This window comes from Callorhinus ursinus, unplaced genomic scaffold, assembly GCF_003265705.2.
Source record: "Callorhinus ursinus isolate GAN/ISIS: 27379988/994484 unplaced genomic scaffold, GSC_fseal_2.0 scaffold13, whole genome shotgun sequence".
NCBI classification, from domain to species: domain Eukaryota; kingdom Metazoa; phylum Chordata; class Mammalia; order Carnivora; family Otariidae; genus Callorhinus; species Callorhinus ursinus.
This window is the reverse complement of record NW_027397075.1, coordinates 40,377,481-40,397,254: the sequence shown is the minus strand read 5'-3', so window position 1 is coordinate 40,397,254 and position 19,774 is coordinate 40,377,481. Positions and strand designations below refer to the sequence as shown.

Below are 19,774 nucleotides of genomic sequence, written 5' to 3'. Positions count from 1 at the left end.
GCACTCGGGTGCCTATTATCTGTTTCTTTCATCTCTCTCTCATGTTCCCTACCTGCCAGGAAATTCCTTGAAGGTAAAGAGTTTTGTATCTTAGCATTTGTGAAGCACCTCCACAAATTAGTTACTAACTTACTAATGGGGACCTTCACAAATTAGTGAGTAACTTACTACAAATTTTCTGGCTACATGGAAAATGAACGACTGAGTCCAAGGCAGACTGTCTTAACATTGTATTCCTGCGATCTTTCCTTTATTTCCTTTTGCAGACCAAACCAGCTCTGCCTGTAATGAGACCTTGCATATTTAACGCAAGGCAGAGAGAGGAGGAGGAATGATGAATGAGCTCAGGAAGATGTGTGCCTTCTGCAGTGACACTAATAAATTGAATGTAGAATCGAACTCCAACATTTGGGACTGGAAACTAGCTCCGAACAAGCAAGCGAAAAAATGAACATGTGGCGGGGTGGGGGGGTAGTGTATGCAGCAAATGAAAAGATAAAAAGCTGCATGTTGCTGATGGGACGGAGATAGGGTTTGTAGGATTTTACATTAGGATTGTTCTATTTTTCTTTTTCTTGCCTTAAAAAAAAAATTAATGGGAAAGCAGTCTCCAAAGATTTTTACACACTCTAGGAGTCTGTGGGGTAGGCAAAGAGCTTGACATTGTAGGTGGTCCCCCAGCAGGCCCCGGATCCATATCAGGGCTGTTACACAGTGAGCTGTCAGGCTGGGTGTAGTTGTAAACACCACAACTATGGGAGCACGTGGGGCAACGCAATGCCATAAGGAGACAAGAAAACCATTCTCCTGCTAACACATGGGTTTAAAAAATACAGTTGTCATGCTTTTGGTTGCTGGATTCTTAAAAGATGGCAAGTGAGAGACACTTCATTCTTTCAGTCAGAAAGGCAAAAGAACAGAGCACAATTCTAAAGACAAAGTATAAAACAAAAACAAAAACCATCAGCATAGCAGGAGTTGAGTGAATGGTGTGACTCCCAGGAGGTGCTCTTAACCAACTTGTTTCAAGACTGAGCTTTCACAAGATGTTAAGATAAGGTGAAAATATTGTCTGGTCTCCAGAGGATTGGAGATCGGAGTCACTTATTGAAACACACTGGCATGAGATGTGAGGTGTTGCTGAGGGGGTTGGCATGGGGGTGTGAGCAAGCAGAGCTCCCTGGGTGTAGAAAGTGACTCAGGTCAAAGGGCCTCTAGGGCAACAGTGTAAGTGCCCTGGCTTGAGCACCACTGCTTTCTGTCCTCTGCTTGTCTACTGCTCATTCTTGCAACAGGTACTTATTGAGGGCCTGTTGAATGACAGATACTGTCACAGACTCTGGGTGAATGGCTATGAATCAACAGGGCAAAAATATCTGCCCTCGTGGAACTTGCATTCTAAAGGGTTAAGAATATATTCTTATATTCTAAAGATTCTAAAGACAGTCTCTAGACAGATTATCCACTAAAGATAGACGATTAAAAAGATAAAGGAAAATGCCTCGTATGTCAGTTGATGGTAAATAGTATTACAAAAATAAAGCAGGGAAGGGAGACTGGAGGAGTTACAGGAATACAGTTTTAAATGGGGTCAGCAGAGAAGTTCTACTGAAATGGTGGTTTTTTGAGTCAAATCCTGAAGAAAGTGAGAGAGTTTAGGTTAATGGATATTGGGGGTCAGAACATTCCAAGGAGGGGAAACAGCCGATGCAGATGCCCTGAGGCAGGGCATGTTGGTGGGTTAAGGGAATACCGAGGAGGACGGTGTGGCTGGAGGAGAGAGAGGGGGGAAATATTAAGGAATGAGGCCTGAGAGGTCATGGGGGACAAATCATATAAGGCCCCAAGGACTTGGGGGCCTAGATGGGGATTTGGCTGTGAGTGAGATGCCCTGGACCGACTGAGTTACCCTGTCATGATTTATAAAAAGTAATGTATCTTTCCTCACCCCCCTTCCCCCTTTCAGAGGACTCTGCAGTCCTCCTGCAAACATTGTTTCAGCCTCCTTCAATCAGAGCCACCTTCTGGACTTCAGTCAAGAGACTCATATCAGAGTCCAAGGAGAACATACTGCATTTTGAGTGCTAGCTTACTCAGCTTCACGTCTGAGGACCCCAGTGATAGAGCTGGGGGCCTTCATGCCAAGGGTCTTCATGGTATTTGAATGCAAATATTCTCTTTATATTTTCCCAGAATTTCCTAAGAAACAGAGATCTGCAGTAACATCCATGGTGGGGGAAAAAAAGCACAGTTATTGTTTTTATCAATACGTTGATCTATCGCTTTTTCTGCACCTACAGAGATGATCCTGTGGGTTTTGTCCTTTATTCTATTAATGTGGCATAGTACATGAATTGATTTTTGAACGCTAAGCCAACCTTATATAAATTCTACTTGGTGAGGGTTTATAATTCTTTTTATACGTTTCTGGACTCACTTTGTTAAATTTCTAAGGATTTTTGCATCTATTTTCATGAGAGATAGTGGTCTGTGGGCTTCTTTGCTTGAAATATCTTTGCCTGACTTTTATATCAGGGTAAACCAGGCTCATAGTATGTGTTTGGAAGTGTTTTCTTATCCTCTGTTTTCAGTATTTGTAAATCATTAGAATTATTTCTTTTTAAAAATATTTTGTAGAATTTACCAACGAATCCATTTCGACCTAACTTTGTCATTGTAGGAAGATTTTTAAAAAATTTTTATTTAAATTCAATTTAGTTAACATATACTGTATTATTAGTTTCAGGGGTAGAATTTAGTAATTCATAAGTTGCATATAACACCCAGTGCTCATTACATCACGTGCCATCCCCCTTAATGCCCATCATCCACTTCCCTTCCAACAACCCTCAGTTTGTTTCCTATAGTTGAGAGTCTCTTACGGTTTGTCTCCCTCTCTGTTTTCCTCTTATTTTATTTTTCCTTCCCTTCCCCTGTGTTCATCTGTTTTGTTTCTTAAATTCCTCATAAGTGAAGTCATATGGTATTTGTCTTTCTCTGACTGACTTATTTCACTTAGCATAATACTCTCTAGTTCCATCCACGTCATTGCAAATGGCAAAATTTCCTTTTTTGATGACTAATATTCCATTATATATCTATATGTATATGTAAAGATATGTATAGATATATATGTATATGTGGGAAGATTTTAAATTACTAATTCAGTTTTTAATATTCTATTCAGATTTTCTATTCCTTCTTGAGTTAGTTTAGGTACTTTGTCTCTTTCTAGAAATTTGTCCATTTCACATAAATTGTCTGATTTGATACAAAGTGGTTCATCATAGTCACTTATAATCCTTTCATTTTTTTGTAGGGATGGTGTTAAAAATTGTTCCTCTGTTTTTCTGATTTTTGATAATTCTTGTCTTCTCATCCTATTTCTTGGTCAGTCTAGCCAAAGATTTATCAATTTTGTTGATCTTTTCAAAGAACCAATTTTTGGTTTCATTCATTTTTTTCTATTATTTTTCTGTTTTCTACTTCACTGTTTTCTAAATATTTGGATTTAGTTAATCCCTCTATTTCTAGTTTCTTATGGTGGATGTTTAAGTAATTGATTCAAGATCTTTATTCTGTTATAATGTAGGCATTTATAGCTATATATTTCCCTCTAATCACTGCATTAACTACATCCCATAAATCTTTATATGTTGACTTTTCATTTTCATTCAGCTCAAAATATTTTTAAAATTTCCTTCTGGTGTTTTTGTTTGACAAATGAGTTATTAAAAAGAGTTTTCTTTAATTTCCAAGTATTTGCTAACTACCCCCCAATTTCCTTCTGTTGTTGATTTCTAATTTAATTGCATAGCTAGAGAACACACTTTGTATTATTTCAAACCTTTTAAATTTATTGAAACTTGTTTTATGTCCTAACATACAGTCTAACATACGGTCCATTCTGGAGAATGTTCCATGTGTGTTTGAAAAGAATGTCTGTTCTGCTGTCATTGGGTGGAATGTTTTATAAATACCAGCGAGGTCAAGTGTTATTTACATTTTCTATATGCTTGCTGATTTTCTGTCTAATTGTTCTATCAATTATTGAGAGTGGAGTATTAAAATCTCCAACTACCATTTTTGAACACCATCATCTCTTGCTTAGGTTGTTGTAATAGCTTACACTCCCTGTCCACCCTCCCTGTTTTATTTTTCTCCATAGGACTTACCATCATCTGATCTAGTATATATTTTACTTATATGCTAGAATATATAGGTGCCATGATGGCAGGGATTTTTGTCATTTTTCATCACTGCTGTGTTTCTGACACCTTTAGTGGTGCCTAACACATATTGGTCACACACAAATATTTGTTGGATGAATAAAGACATTACAAAATAAAAGGCACCCCCTATTCTCTTGGGCAAGTGCAAAACTCATCCCCACCATCTGGAGGAGATCTGAAATGGGTCAATGCCAATGGGAATACTGAGATAGATTCAGGGCAAAGGGTGGGAGATGTAAGGGGTACCCATGCTTTTGGCCACAAGTGGAGACTCTCCCTCTCCCCATATGTTTTCCTTTGGATTTATCCTTCCTTGCATTTTCTAGTCATAAAATTGGTAGGCACTCGAGAACCAAGATTACATGTAGGTCTTGAGGAAATAGGCCACTGTGCTTGATTTTGATCCTGGCTATTTGGCTTCCTTCTCCAGGCAAAGGAATCCCACTGACATCAGGTGGCCCTGTGTAGCTCAACCCTGTGTAGCTCATTGGGGGTTAATTCCCGAGTGGAGAGGGCAAGGTGGGGCTAAAACTTCAGAGTAATAAACAGAATGGTTTTCTCCTACATACAGGTTTCCTTCCTGAACCTGAGAGAGGTGGGTGGCTGGTCCAAGATGGGGTGGTCAGGATCCCAGCCAAATATCATTCCATCTTATGCATGATTGACACTATCTCCTCGGATGTACACCTGAGGTAGCTTTGAACTTTTATGTTTATCCTGCTTTGGAGGGCTATATTATACAACAAAATCAGAAAGAAAAAAAAAACCCGGTGTATAATATTTATTGAGTGCTTGGCATATGATATGTTTCATGTGTATCTGGCATATTAGATACTTTACATGTCTATATGCTTAATCAGTGCAAAATAGATTGACTGATTTTTTTCTTTTACTCATTTAAAGTTAGGCCTAAGTTTTGTAGACTGTTCCTATAAGGTCTGTGTAACGAACTGGAGCTCAGAGGAGAGGTCTGGGCTGGAAACACCAATTTGGGGACCATGTATAAATACGTTATAATTAAAGCTGTAGGAATAGATAATATGCCCTAGAGAATGGGAGGAGGAGAGTGCCTAGGTCAAAACTTTGAGGAATTTAACTCTTAATGGCTGAGTAGAGGACAATGAGCCTGAAAAGAAAGAGGAGTGTCCAGAGAGGGAGGAGGAAAAGTGGGAGGATATTATATACAGGAAAGTATTTGTCAGCTTTCTGAAAACTTACCATTCTCATGACCCAACTTGCTTTGGGGAAGCCTAAGTCTTAGTAAAGTATCTGTCATTTAATTGGAAATTCTCATCAAGTGGATGATCTTGAAATTGTTCTCGACACTTGATAAAAAGTTCAGCCAGAGGTATCTAGAACACTGGAAGGATGAAGAGTTTTGTGTTATTAAGATGCTGTGTTTTCATCAAAAGTACTCTAATTCTTGTGTCCCTCTTTAAGTGTGAAATAGCCTTTCCTGATGGCCCTATTATCCATCTACGACTTTGGCATTCTAGGAGTAATCTGAATACTTGATATCAGTGAAACATGGCAAACAAGGATTGTACAAATGAAGTTGAATTATTAGTGCATCATTCCCAGGAATCAAATTATTTCTTACTTTTGTGTTTAATGTTTGTGGCAGTAAATTCTCAATGAATTTTTATTTTATTGCTTTAGACTCGGTAACAAATTTCTTTGTAAGAGTACTATTTTATTGGGTTCATCCACTCATTCCTCCATCCACTAAATATGTATTTAGTGCCTACTATATGCCAGATGTTGGAAGTGTTAAGACACACCAGGCATTTTTCTCCAGCTTTGGTGTGCATCAGAACCACCTGGCAAACTGGTTAAAAATACATCTGCCCCAATCTCACCCCTCATATTCAGCAGGTCCAGGGTAGTTTCCAGGGGCTTCCACAAACTCTCTGTGTGATTATGAAGCACAAAAAAGTTTTAGAACTATTCGTCTATATAAAAAAATTTAGTGAGAAACTTAAATGTAGTAGAGTGTAAGAGGTGTCAAATAGAAGTATGCACAGGGTAGAGTGTCTATTAAATTTTATTATATACATATCTTACTATAGCAGTAGACTGTACATTCAACAATATTATTGCAATTTTCAACCATAATGGAGTTTTGTGATAGGGCTTTAAAGCCTTAGAAGTATGATTTAGTTTCATTAATATTGGAGAAATTTTAATGGCTTTATAAATGATCATAAAGGTAAGAGAATTCTCTGAACATAAAAATGTCATGATATTTGTGCATGTCACTTACTTTAGTATGAATGAGGAAAGCATCTGGCAGGTCCTAGGTAAACCCTGTGGAGCCTATTACATGGTCATTATGGGACTGGGCCTCTTGTAAATGAAAGTGTTCTCTCCTTTTCTTTTTTTCCTTTGTCTACTAGGCTCTTTGGCAGCCTATTGATACAACAGGTTCAAACAGCATTGCAGGAATATTCATAGCAGTTTCTACTAAAACCCCAGCAATGATGCCATGTGCAATACTCTGAGTCTTACATTGAGGGAAACAAGCTTTCTTTTAAAGAATAGCAGTGTTTTCTTCTTCAAAGAAGGTACTCATTCACCATGCCGCTCACAAGGAAACTTAGACTGTGAGAGACAGATCAGCTCCACTTTTATTGTAGGGAAGCTGGGATGTTCTTTGACTGTAAGACTTAATAGGGGTGCCTGGTCAGTTAAGCATCCGACACTTGATTGATCTTAGGGTCATAAGATTGAGCCCCAAGTCAGGCTCCATGCTCAGTGCAGAGTTTGCTGGAGATTCTCTCTCTTCCTTTCCCTCTGCATCTACCCCTGCTCTCCCTCTCTTGCACACATGCTCTCTCTCTCTCTCTCTCTAAAATAAAAATAATAAATCTTTTAAAAAATGACTTACTAGGAAGAGATGTAGATTAGAAGGAATTATTTAAGAAATCTAATTCAAAAATTGAGTGAAAACACCACAGAGAATTAGAAAACAAAGTTCTATGATTTCTTCAAAATGTTGCTTCAAAAGGTCTCTTGGTCTTTTGAATTGGCTTTAAGAAGTGTGACACAGTGCTCACCGATCACCAACATTTCCTGATCTTCCTCTCCTCCATGGGCACACAGATAGACTGCGCTTCTCAGCCTCCTTTGCAGGCTATATGGTCATGTGACTATGTTCTAGTCAAGGGAATGTGAGTGGAAGTAATGCAGTATACACCTCTTCTAGGCTTGACCCATGAGAACGTCCCACCATGGTTCTCCATGCACCTTCTCTGTTAGCTGGATAATGACACCCAAGCAAGCTTGAAAACCACAAGTTGAAAATTGCAGGGCCTCTGTTAGCCTGCTAAGAACTGTATGGAGCAAAGAAATCCCATGCTTACTCTTCCCCATCTCAATGCCAATGGGCTTTGTTTGAGAGAAATAAGTTTCCACTCTTCTAAGCCTCTGAAATGTTGGGGCTTGTCTGCCCCTGCAGTTAGCCTACTTTAACTAATATAGGATGTAAGGATATAGGTAAGTCTGTACCATGAGAACATGCACTGGCCTATTATTTCTGGATCCAGAGCCCTGAATATAGTCCCATAATTCTCCTGCAGAGGTGGTTGTTACTATAATCCCCCACTGAGAAAACCCTCTAGAAAAGAATCCTCTAACTCCAGGGGGGAGTACTTAGGCTGTTGGGAGTATTCTACTCTTGCAAGGACAATTCAAAAGCCAACATTTCTCTTGGCCTGTGAGACATGGTCCTAGCAGCACACAGAGGAAAAAGTACTGAGAAATTCTAACTCCAGATTTTGAAGTGAACAAAATTGGATAGAGAGAAACCAGGCGCATAGCTACAACAGAGCCCAACATGCAGCAGAAACAGAACCAGAACACAGGACCATCTTCTAGGCCCCTTACTTTCACCTGCCACAGACTGGCATATGCTGTCATTACAGTCTAAGAGAAAATCCTCCTGGTTTTTAAATGTTTGTATGGAAGTCAGTTAGCAAATTTCACAATGTTCAAAGTCCCAGTCCTTATCAGTTATGAAGAGAGAGGTTTACCTTCCCTTTTAAGATGATGACGGAGCCCTTTCTCAACATCTCCTCTCTCCCATGGAAGCCAGTCTCTCACACACCAACACCTTACCCACTGAGTGATCACTTTCCACTGGGTAGCTATTTATAGTAATGCCCATTCCAAATATAATCTCAGTGGATATAGAAACTATTAAAAGAATTTGCAACCTGACTTTATTTTTAATTCTGCTGTCATTCTTATCCAAAGTATTCCTCTGTTAAAAAGAGACAGTAGGCTCAAAATGGAGTCACTTATGCTAAGCCCCACATCACCAAACCCAGAATTACTACTTAATTAGCCTCTCCCCAGAATGGAATCTTAAACCACTCAATCTGGAATTACCCAGTCAGCATGAGTGGGCTAATCTGCCTGATAGTTCCCTGCCATCCCCTAAAGAAAGGTGACCTTAAAATATATTTTTGGGGGGGCACCTGGGTGGCTCAGTCAGTTAAGTGGCTGCTTTCTGCTCAAGTCATGATCTCAGGGTCCTGGGATTGAGCCCCGCATCGGGCTCCCTGCTTGGCAGGGAGTCTGCTTCTCCCTCTCCCTCTGACTGTCTCCCATGCTCTCGCTCACTCTCTCTCTCAAATAAATAAATAAAATCTTTAAAAAAAATTTTTTAAAAAATAAAATAATTTTTTTTTTAAATTGGGTGAAATGGTAACCAAGCTGCAGATGATACTTCCAATTATTATTTTTGAACATCTGGGCATTGACAATTTTGAAAAACTTAAGGAGGTGCCATTGTGGAGCACTGGTTCTTAATCATTCCCCTTAAGAAGCTGTTTTGATGATACACATTAAGTTTTGCAACAGAAAGGAACAAAAGTAAAAAGAAAGGCGACCTGACCACAACCATTTTGCTAACTAGTCCTGCTCCCTTCTGCCTGTAAGCACCTTTCATTTTGTACAGCTCCTTGGAGCTCCTTCCTATCTGCTAGATGGGATGTTGCCTATTTCATGAATCCTTGAATAAAGCCAGTAAGATCTTTAAAATTTACTCAGTTGAGCTTTGTTTCTTAACACCTCCAAACCTTAACACTCTTCGGCCATTTTAGGTACCTCTCTCTCCTTCCTAGTCTGCTGAATAAAATGGCTCCCATCCACACAGCAGTTACTTGGTACCAGACTTTGTGCATGGCCTTTACATACATTAGGTTATTTAATCTTGACATGAGATAGAGAGTATTATTATCCCATTCTGCAGATTAAAAAAAAAAACAAAAAACTGAGGCACCAGAAGGTTAAGAAAATTGGCCAAGCTCCTATAGCTAGTAAGGAGCAAAACCAGGGTTCAAGCCTGAGCACTGTGAACCCCCAAACCTCCACTCTTAACCATTGTATTATACTGCTTCTTCTTTCTTCCTTTTTTTTTTTTTAAAGATTTTATTTATTTATTTGAGAGAGAGAGAGAGCACATGAGAGGGGGGAGGGTCAGAGGGAGAAGCAGACTCCCTGCTGAGCAGGGAGCCCGATGCGGGACTCGATCCTGGGACTCCAGGATCATGACCTGAGCCGAAGGCAGTCGCTTAACCAACTGAGCCACCCAGGCACCCCTGCTTCTTCTTTCATTCAGCAAATTTTTGCTCATGAAAGACACCTCTTGGAGGAGTAGTTGATCCTTCAGAAGGTCTAATAAATAAATTCTGGTTCATCAGACCATATCTGTACCCTTTTCTTCATCCCAGCACTTGTGGCATGTGGGAACCTCTTACCATGGGGCTGGTGTTCGCTCTCAGAGCTACCTCCCTTCTCTACACCTTCGCAGCTCCCTGGCAGGGTGAGATCCTGGGGCTGTTGCCACAGTCTTCCGGAAAAGAGAAGCTTCTTGCTCCAGCACGTTCTTAACGCTCAGGGGAAGAGCTATGGGGCCAATCTGTCACTGTGTCTATATTTAGCCCCATCTGCCAGGAATATTTCAAGCTGCCTATTTTAGTACAAGCCGTTTTGTGCAAATGCCACTGTTCCACCACTAGTTCGTGGGAAACCAAGGGCATTAAGTGGATTTTCTGGTGTTTATGTTAAGTGTTGTGAGTTGGCCCTTCAGCCAACCTTCACATGAGCTAGGGGAGAGGATGGAGGCAGTGTTTTCCCAGGGTGTTAGTCCCAGGGGCCCACACTTTTTAGTGGCTCAAAAGTCATCCAGGGGTGGCAACTGCAGAGGGGGTGGTGGAAGTCCTGGCACGAGGGGGAAAAGGACTATAAAAGGCCCAAGACTCTTCCCCAGCATCCCTGAGGCAATGTGATGGCCTCGCCCATTTCAGAGCTCCCCACTCTGGCTCCATAAATTACTGCATAGACCCTTACGGCCTTGTGGATCTGTGTCTGTGAAAGACAAGGGCTCCTGTTCACTGAGGGCTTCCTGTGTGCCAGTTTTCAGCTCACTTGCACATGCACCATTTGTTTTGTCCATATGACATCCCTATGAGGACAGTTCTAGTCCTAGTTCCACTTCACAGCTAAGGAAACTGAGGCTTAGAGAGGCTGAGGGACTTGTAGAGTCAGATTTAGAACTCAGGCCCACCTGAAACCAGACCTCAGGATCATAACTATTACCATCATGCTGACCCATTCTATGTGCCCTACCCAGCCAGTCTCCCTGTTTTCTCCCCCGAGCCATAGACATTGGATTTTTTTGCATATATTTCCATCTCCATCTTATTTTCCAGACTCAATGCTTAACTGCATTTGAGGGGTTCTGACCACAAGTTTGTTACTCACCCCACTGTGACTAAATACCCACCCCCAAATTGGGCCAGCAACAGCCCAGTGAGGTAATGGGGCCTGGGACTTGCCCCTGCCTTGAGTAAGTACTGGTTGGCAGAAGCAGCTGAGCAGCTTTAGGAGAGGTTGCCCCAGCTGCAGAGGTGAGTTTGACTGGAGATGCACAGAACCTGTCTTTCGTCTGACAAGGGCTGCTGGGAAAGGAACTACCACCAGGGACTGGCATGGGACTAGGACTGAGAAGACAGACATTGGGGTGAAGCTCATTAATCCAGCTGTCCTGGGTAACTTATTAATCTTCAGAGTGGCTAAATCTAAGTGAATTCTGAATTGTGATAATAGGAAAATCTTGAGATAGATATAGATATATATATATATATATATATATATACACACACACACACACACACTTTTCTAAGCACTATTCCTGAAGATAAGTATGTTTCACCAAATCACCCTAGCATGAAGGTTGAAAGAAAGTGGCTACACACCTAGCCTTAGAAGTCACATGGTGTCCAATTGTAGTCCCATAATAGTCACAGACCAGCCTAGATTCAAGAGGAGAGAACATAGACACACTCCTCAAAGAAGTATCGACATCAATTTATAAGAGGGGCACGTGAAATGGGATATACATTATGGTGACTATCTTTGAAATATACAATCTTCCATACCATCTGCATTGGACTAGGGGAAGAACTTGGGTTTGGAAGAAATTGGGCAAGGTTGGGTAGCTAGTATTTGAGTGCTAGAGAGTTAGCATGGCAGTGGAGAACCAAGACACCAAGAAATTCCTTCATACAGTCAACAAATGTTGAACCTCCTTGGGTACTCACCATGAGCCAGAAACTGGGGATACACAGTGAATAAGAGGCAAGGTCCTGGCTTTCATGTAGGTTACACTCTGGTAGGAAGACAATGACCAGCTACTCAAATACAGAAATGCCATTAGGAACTACAAAGTTAGAAAGGACACTGACAATATTGGAGAGAGTGTCTCTTTTAAGATAAAGTACTTAGGGAAGACCTCTTTGAGGTGGGAACATTTGAGCAGAGGCCTGAATGAACGGAGGTAGGGAGTAAAGCATGCAAACATCTGGAGGAAGGGCAATCCAGGCTGAGGGAAGAGCAGGTATAAAGTCCCTGCAGAGGGATAAGCTTGGTGTATTCAAACAGGAAGCCCAATGTAGCTGGAGTGTAAGGATTGAGTTCGAGAAGGGTAGAAAATGTAGTACAAGAAGTTGTTAGTAGTTGTGCTTAATTTGAGGCAAAATACATTTCAAAACCTTGTTTTTGTTGGTATTTGTTTCCCCAAGTGTTAGGATGGAAGGACAAATTCTCATTAGAAAGCATCCATCATTAATATAGGCTTCCTGTTTTCTAAATGTAAATGACCATGTTTCCATTGAGGGCAGAGCTGATGAATACAAATTTCAGAAAAATGTCTCTGACATGAATGTAGAAGCATCTGGCCACCCTCAGGGTACCTTCCCACCACTTACCGCAGCCAATCTGGTCTTTGTCAGGGCATCTTTTTTTTCAGAGAGTAACTATGACAACGGAACGTGATGCTGTGGGTCTGCAGCAGCCCTCTATTTGCACACAACATGTGATGCTATCAGAACACAGAATTATGAATCAGGATAGCGTCAGCCTCTGCCTTTGTAGTGAACAAGTAATCCGCTATTTGATTCAATTAATGTTTTGTTATCGGTTTTGTTTTTACTATGATTCTCTCATAACAAGATGGGTAGGCTGTTCTGTAATCTATAGCACCATTTCCCAAATTAATTTGATCAAGACCTCCGTATTAGTTTTCTATTGTTGCTGTAACAAATTATCACAAACTTAACAGCTTAAACAACACAAAGGTATTATTATATAGTCTGTAGATCAGAAGTTTGATGTGGGTCTCACCAGGATAAGATGAAGTTGTCAGCATGGCCGTGTTCCCTTCTCTAGGTTCAGTGAGAGGATCTATCTACTTCCTAGTCATTCCCATTCTTGGTAGAATTGAATTCCTTGTGGTTACAGGAGTGAGATTTCCATTTCCTTGATGGCTGAGGGCCATTCCCAGCTTCTACAGGCTGCCTGAATTCCTTGGCTCCTGGGCTCTTCTCTTATCTTCAATGTCTGCAGTGATGGGTTGAATCCCTCTCAAACTTTGAACATTTCCTCCTTCTTCTTCTGTCTTATCTCTCTTGGACCACAGCCAAGGAAATGCTCAACATAAGGACTCATGTGTTAGATTAGACCCACTTGGATAATCAAGGATAATCTCCTCATCTCAAGGTCTGTACTCTTAGGCACATCTGCAACATTCCATTTGCCATGTAAGGCAACACAGTCATAGGTTCCAGGAATTAGGGTGTGGACATCCTTAGGCGTGACAGTATTCTGCCTTCCACAACCTTCATTCCCTAACTTCCATTAACCTAGAGCTTAATGGACTACAGTTTGCAAAACACTTCACTGCTCAAAGGTATCAAAAGGGCTGATTTGTAGACAGGAAAGACACTAATTCTTTAGGGGCAATGACAACAGCCAAGGCCCTGGGTGGGCAGGAGACCAGGTGCAGGTTGGATTCCTCCATGTGGTTGGGGATGGAGGTGCAGAGGAAAAAGGTTTCAGTGATGGGTTTATTTTCTCCCCAAGCCAGAGTATGAATCAGGTAGATTTTTGGATTGGCCCCATCTGTCAAGAACTTCTGCCTCTTAATGCCTGAAGGGAGAAGAAAGGACAGTTACTGTACCAGGTTCTTTTCCCAATCACCTCATATAATGGGCATGCTAACTTGTGATGGTGAACCCTGCATTTGAACCTTTGTGTGATGGATTCATTTGGTGTCCCACCCAGATCCCTGTTACTGGACTGGTGCATCCATCCTACAGCAGCAGTATGCTAACAGCTCACAGCATCCCTTTTCTCTAGACAGTACCCTTACAGTTGATGGGAGATGCCCCAGCTATGAGGTCATGCTTCCACAACACGTACACACACACACACACACACACACACACACACTCACACACCTTCCCAACCTGCAGAAGTCTGGCCCTCACGCCTCGTGGTGGGAATATATCTGTGATACCACTTATGCCCCAGAGTCTTCTGTGGATCAAGTCTGGCTTTTTTTGAGACCATAGCCTTGCTCCACTCTTCCCTTCACTTTTCTGCTTCCCTTCTTCAGTTCCAAGTTTTTCCTGATTAAATCAATAAATCACATGTCCCCAGAACTTTGCCTCAGACTCTGCTTCTAAAGAACTCAACCTAAGATGTGGTAAAACTAATGAGTATATCGGGACCCATGAAATGGAGGCCACCTCACTGGCCCTGCCCACATCACAAATCTGAACCTAAGTCAGCCTGCAGTTACAGGAAGCACTTGTCAAGGAAACTTAACACCATTACAATCCCCCAACTAAACTTCAGCTAGCTTACCTTACCCTAGAAAATAAGACCTGGGGATGCCTGGGTGGCTCAGCTGGTTAAGCACCTGTCTTCAGCTCAGGTCAGGATCCCAGGATCCTGGGATCAAGCCCCACCTCAGGTTCCCTGCTTGGCAGGAAGCCTGCTTCTCCCTCTCCCACTCCCCCTGCTTGTGTTCCCTCTCTCGCTGTGTCTCTCTCTGTCAAATAAATAAATAAAATCTTAAAAAAAGAAAGAAAGAAAAGAAGACCTACTTGCTTTATCAGGAAATGCCCAGCTTCCTATCCAATCATGCCCTCTTACGCGCTGCCTCTACTAATGCTCCCTAACACTTGCTCTTGCCCGAAATCCCTTGGAAAGACTGATCCACCGCTGTGAGGCACTGCACCCTCCCAATCCATGGCTCCCTAATTCCAGAGTTCTCGCTTTTTGCAGGTTCCTGGCCTAGAATCAGACAGAACCGAGAAAATGTCTGGAGAAAATGGCACACCGGATCCATGTCCCCTTCCAGGTATATGGCTGAACAAATCAAAGGAAGCTTGATGGTTTGTTTGCAAAAAGTCGGGGTGAGAATTCTGTGCAGGATTCTAAAGAGCTAGTCTGTGCAAAAGGGTGCAAAGTTGAGAGTAGAGTTGAAATACAATGGTCCACGCCAGTGCTGGTTCCTTGGGGGCAAGGACTGAGCCCATCATGCTCATGCTTATCCCTCTGCTAGTGCAGGAGCTGACACATGGAAGATTGGCTGCTTGTTGAATAAGTGAATCAAGTTGAGAGAAGCAATAGGACATGATCACGGTCTCTGTGAGCCAGGAGGTTAAGCAGGAGAAAGTTGGGAAAAGAAGATCTGTTCTCAGTAACACGTGCTCTTTTGAACGCTTCCAAACTCCTCTGTGATCACACTTCCTGGAACCTGCTTATAGTTCCCAGGAATCTGTGGCCACAAGCCGTATCCTGGAAAAGTGGCATTTCCCGTCAGCCCTTCCCCCACACCCAGGCTGGAGTTCCAGCAGCCCGCTCTTGTACCTGGGACATGCCCTGCCTTGAAGACATCTAGCAGAGTTCTTGGTTAGGCTTAAATTATTTTTATTAATATGTTATTTTTTAAATTTTATTTTATTATGTTAGTCACCATATATTACATCATTAGTTTTTGATGTAGTGTTCCATGATTCATTGTTTGCGTATAACACCCAGTGCTCCATGCAGAACGTGCCCTCCTTAATACCCATCATAGGGCTAACCCATCCCCCCGCCCCCTCCCCTCTAAAACCCTCAGTTGGTTTCTCAGAGTCCATCGTCTCTCGTGGTTCGTCTCCCCCTCCGATATCCCCCCCTTCATTTTTCCCTTCCTACTAGCTTCTCTCTCTCTCTCTTTTTTTTTTAACATATAATGTATTATTTGTTTCAGAGGTACAGGTCTGTGACTCATCAGTCTTACGCAATTCACAGCGCCCACCATAGCACATATCCTTCCCAATGTCTATCACCCAGCCACCCCCTCCCTCCCTCCCACCCCCTCCCACTCCACCAATCCTCAGTTTGTTTCCTGAGATTAAGAATTCCTCAGATCAGTGAGATCATATGATACATGTCTTTCTCTGATTGACTTATTTCGCTTAGCATAATACCCTCTAGTTCCATCCACGTTGTTGCAAATGGCAAGATTTCGTTCCTTTTGATGGCTGCATAATATTCCATTGTATATATATATACCACATCTTCTTTATCCATTTAAACTTGTACAATAAAACACCCAGTATTAATCCATTTTACTTTAATGCTTAATAAACACTAAAACAAATTTCTGATTCAAACACCAAAAAACCAGTAAAATGTACAAAACCAGTAAAATTAAAATTAATAATAGGAATGAAATGTGACATGAGATTGTTTTGCTAAAACCCTATCTCTCTTCATCATGCAATGTGGTACACTGTCCAAACCCAGGCTCTTTCCACATCAGCCCATTGACATCACCACCGGCCAGGCACGGACAACCTCTCATGCTCGGCTTTCCTCAATTCAAACTACTTCTAAACCTTCCATCCTTCCGATAAAATGTGCCTGGCTGCTTTCTTTCAGCTTTCTTTCAGCTTTCAGCAAATACGAACGCATTTATACATTAACCCAACCTCTATTCTCTCCTCATTAGGGGAAAATAAATAAAGCAACTTCACTTGGCATTAACGTGATCACAAACACAAATGTGGCTGAAATCACTCAGTGATTGGATTCGACATTTAGATAACTTGAAATATATAAGCTTGTAAGAATATATATGTATTATGTATACATATGTATGCATATATCTATATGAAATAATCAACACTTAATTTGAAAATAAAAAATTAAAACATGCTCTTAGAAAATCTGTGAATCCTTGAGGAAACACGGCTGCAAGCACAGGTGGGTGTGGAATCCCGCCTCTGTCTGTAGACAGCTTCATCTCTCCCCCTTGTGCATTTTCTCATATCCAGAAAGAAATCAAACTAATTGTCTTTACCTCCCCCACTCGCATATCTAAACATTAGACGTATTTATTCATCTCTTCTAGAACAGTCACCAACATTTATTGAGTATCTACCATAACTGCTTCTCAATTTCTTAAGAACTCTATAAATAATATTATTGTTATTGTGATTCCATTTTTAAGACGAGAAATCTGGAACTCAGTGAGCTTAGTTTAAGAAACTTGCATAAGGGGCACCTGGGCAGCTCAGTCGGTTAAGCGTCTGCCTTCGGCTCAGGTCATGATCTTGGGGTCCTAGGATTGAGTCCTGCTTTGGGCTCTTTCCTCCACAGGGAGCCTACTTCTCCCTCTCCCTCAGCCCCTTCCCCTCGCTCATGCTCTCTCTCGCACGCGCTCTCAAATAAATAAATAAATAATTTTAAAAAGACATATAAAAAAAAAGAAACTTGCCTAAAACACAATTATTTGCATCAGAGGCAGGGCTTTGATTCAGTGCTATCTGACCTCAGACCCCACATTCTTGTTCCTATGGTATCCCCAGAGTATCAAAAAGTTTCTAGCACATAGTAGATACTCAACAAATATGTCTTGAATGAATAAAAGAACAGTGACCTGTTTGTGTTGTGCCAGTCTGCCTCTACTCATAGCCTGTAGCAGTTGGTCTCCCCACTGACCCTATATATTGTTCCCCTATAGGCAGCAAGGCCCTTTAGGGTAGAAGCTAGGGGTCCTCACCTTGGAACCCCCCCCATCATACCTGGCATAGAGTAGATGCCCAAATAGGTAGTCATCTCAATTGTTTTCAACTCTTAGGTAGTCATGGCCCAGCCTGGGATCTTTCTTCAAGGATTATCTAGAATTAGAAAAAGAGACTGGGAGGAAGAGAAAGTTTCTGACAACATGTGTCACTGGCTAGCCTTGGGAAAGGAAGGGGAGGCATTGGCAACCTCATTCTGAGGCTGGACTCCAAGCCCCACTAAGTAATGTAGGTAAAAGCATGTGATTCAGAAAGAAGCAAAATCATGGAGCAGCATGCCAAGTTCAGAATCATTGAAGCAAGTGGTGTAAATGATGAAATTTCAAAGACAAGACCTTTTTAGAAAAAGTCCGGGTATGCAGAAGTGACAGCACCGAAAGCTGGGTTTGGGTGGAAATGACAAGTCCTCCCCCACCCCCCCTTGTAGGAGCGCCTTGGTGAGTGGCTTTTAAATGCCCTTTTAAGTTGCTGAAAAGAGCTGCCTGCTGGATCAGTGAAGGCTGCAAGTTCCTCGTGATCATTTGTAACTTAATTGAGGTTCGCACATTCTTTCTGGGCAGGCTGCTCCGAGGGTCAGATAGAATGCCCCAGGGGCACTCTGCAGTTCCGTTGGGTTCACATTCCCCCCCTTTTATTGCCCCTCATTGAACAGGAGACTTTGTTTCCTCCCAGACTCTCTGCTGCTTCCTCTCTGTGCTGTTTTCCAGCCAGTGAGAAGCCCAGGCCATTGCTGGTTTGTGGTGGGCACCGGGCAGCCGACAGCATGACTTGCGCCGTGTTCTCTCCTCACCATCTTGCCTGAGAGAAGGAGTGCTTCTGAAGGAGTCCCCAGATGTCTGCTACATTGCAAGGTGTTTTCAGAGACAGGCCCCTTCCAAAGCTGGGGCATCCTTCCATGCATCGCGGAGGTGGGGTGGAGGGAGGCAAGGAGCTGATATTTATACACGCCCCAGCCATGCCAGATACTGGACTAGGTGCCCAGTGGAATGGCTGGAATTCTCACAGCCCCCTGGTGGGCTCAGTCCTGTCCTGGCTTTGCAAATCAGGGACCCGAGATTTGCCTGGGACACAACTAGGACGGTGAAGAGCAAGGGCTCAAGTCTAGGTCCCTGGCCCCAGTATCCAGAGGGACATTAGCCTCTCCGTCCACACCCCCACGCTGCAGAAGGGAAGTTGTTCTCCCTCTTCCCTTCCCCCCAACTCCTGATTCATGAAGAAACTAACAAATTCATGATATATAAAGAGTTTTTTTCCTTAGCTCTGCTCAGATAGGCTTCAGTTCAAAACACAGAGTGCAGGGGCTCCTGGGTGGCTCAGTTGTTAAGCATCTGCCTTCAGCTCAGGTCATGATCTCAGGGTCCTGGGATCGAGCCCCGCAACAGGCACCCTGCTCCGCAGGAGGCCTGCTTCTCCCTCTCCCACTCCCCCCACTTGTGTTCCCTGCATCGGGCACCCTGCTCCGCAGGAGGCCTGCATCTCCCTCTCCCACTCCCCCCGCTTGTGTTCCCTCTCTCGCTGTGTCTCTCTCTGTCAAATAAATAAATAAAATCTTTAAAACAAACAAAAAGTGTGCATTCATGCCAGATTCTCCAGGACACTTCCAATTTAGTACAATGTTATAATTTGTAATAAATCCATTTTTTACATTTATGATCAGTCTGATTGCATTTTATACCATTTTAAGGCATTCCAAGTACCAAAATTCAGAAAGCAGAAAAAAGTTTTCTTGTATGCCATGCCCTGGGATTTTTGAATCAGAAAATGCTTCTCTCTGTGATGCACACACCAAATCTATCACGTGATGGTCCTGGTTCTTCTATCGGCATTTTTTTTTTAGGGAGGCCGTTCTCTGTTCCAGGTCCTGGAAATGCTGTTGTGCGCCCCTCATTGCAGCGCGGCCCCAGGATATCCTAGCCCCTTCTCCAAACAGATCCCTGACCTCGCAATCTCAACCTCCCCTCCCATATGGACAGTCAAGATGCTTTTCTCAACCTTGCAGTAGATGGAACAGCCCTGAGACTCCCTTCTCCAGCCCCCATTCCAGGGGCATGTGGGGCAAAACCCTGAGTGAACAGTGAGGCGAGCTGCTTTGTCTTGGCGCCAAAAAGAAAGTCC

At 42.4% G+C, this 19,774-nt stretch overlaps 1 protein-coding gene and 1 long non-coding RNA gene across 10 annotated transcripts in view; one reads left to right on the top strand and one right to left on the bottom strand.

Moving 5' to 3' along the window:
* Positions 1–12,548, bottom strand: part of LOC112828764 (uncharacterized) — a 41,999-nt gene extending 29,451 nt beyond the window's left edge. For 4 of the 5 annotated variants that reach the window (XR_012380552.1, XR_012380553.1, XR_012380555.1 and 1 more), the window contains exon 1: positions 12,506–12,548. This is a non-coding gene — a long non-coding RNA (uncharacterized lncRNA). Of the gene's footprint in view, positions 1–5,450; positions 5,593–12,505 lie in introns of all 5 variants that reach the window. The other variant, XR_012380556.1, reaches the window with a different exon arrangement.
* Positions 1–19,774, top strand: part of TSEN15 (tRNA splicing endonuclease subunit 15) — a 109,243-nt gene that overhangs the window by 68,653 nt on the left and 20,816 nt on the right. Inside the window, exons 5-6 of one of the 5 annotated variants that reach the window (XM_073900117.1) lie at positions 14,868–14,943; positions 18,312–19,235. In XM_073900117.1, coding sequence (XP_073756218.1) covers positions 14,868–14,943; positions 18,312–18,426 — 191 coding nt within the window. In that variant the 3' untranslated portion in view covers positions 18,427–19,235. Of the gene's footprint in view, positions 1–14,867; positions 14,944–15,152; positions 15,175–18,311; positions 19,236–19,774 lie in introns of those variants that run through there. The other 4 variants (XM_073900119.1, XM_073900116.1, XM_073900120.1 and 1 more) reach the window with 4 other exon arrangements.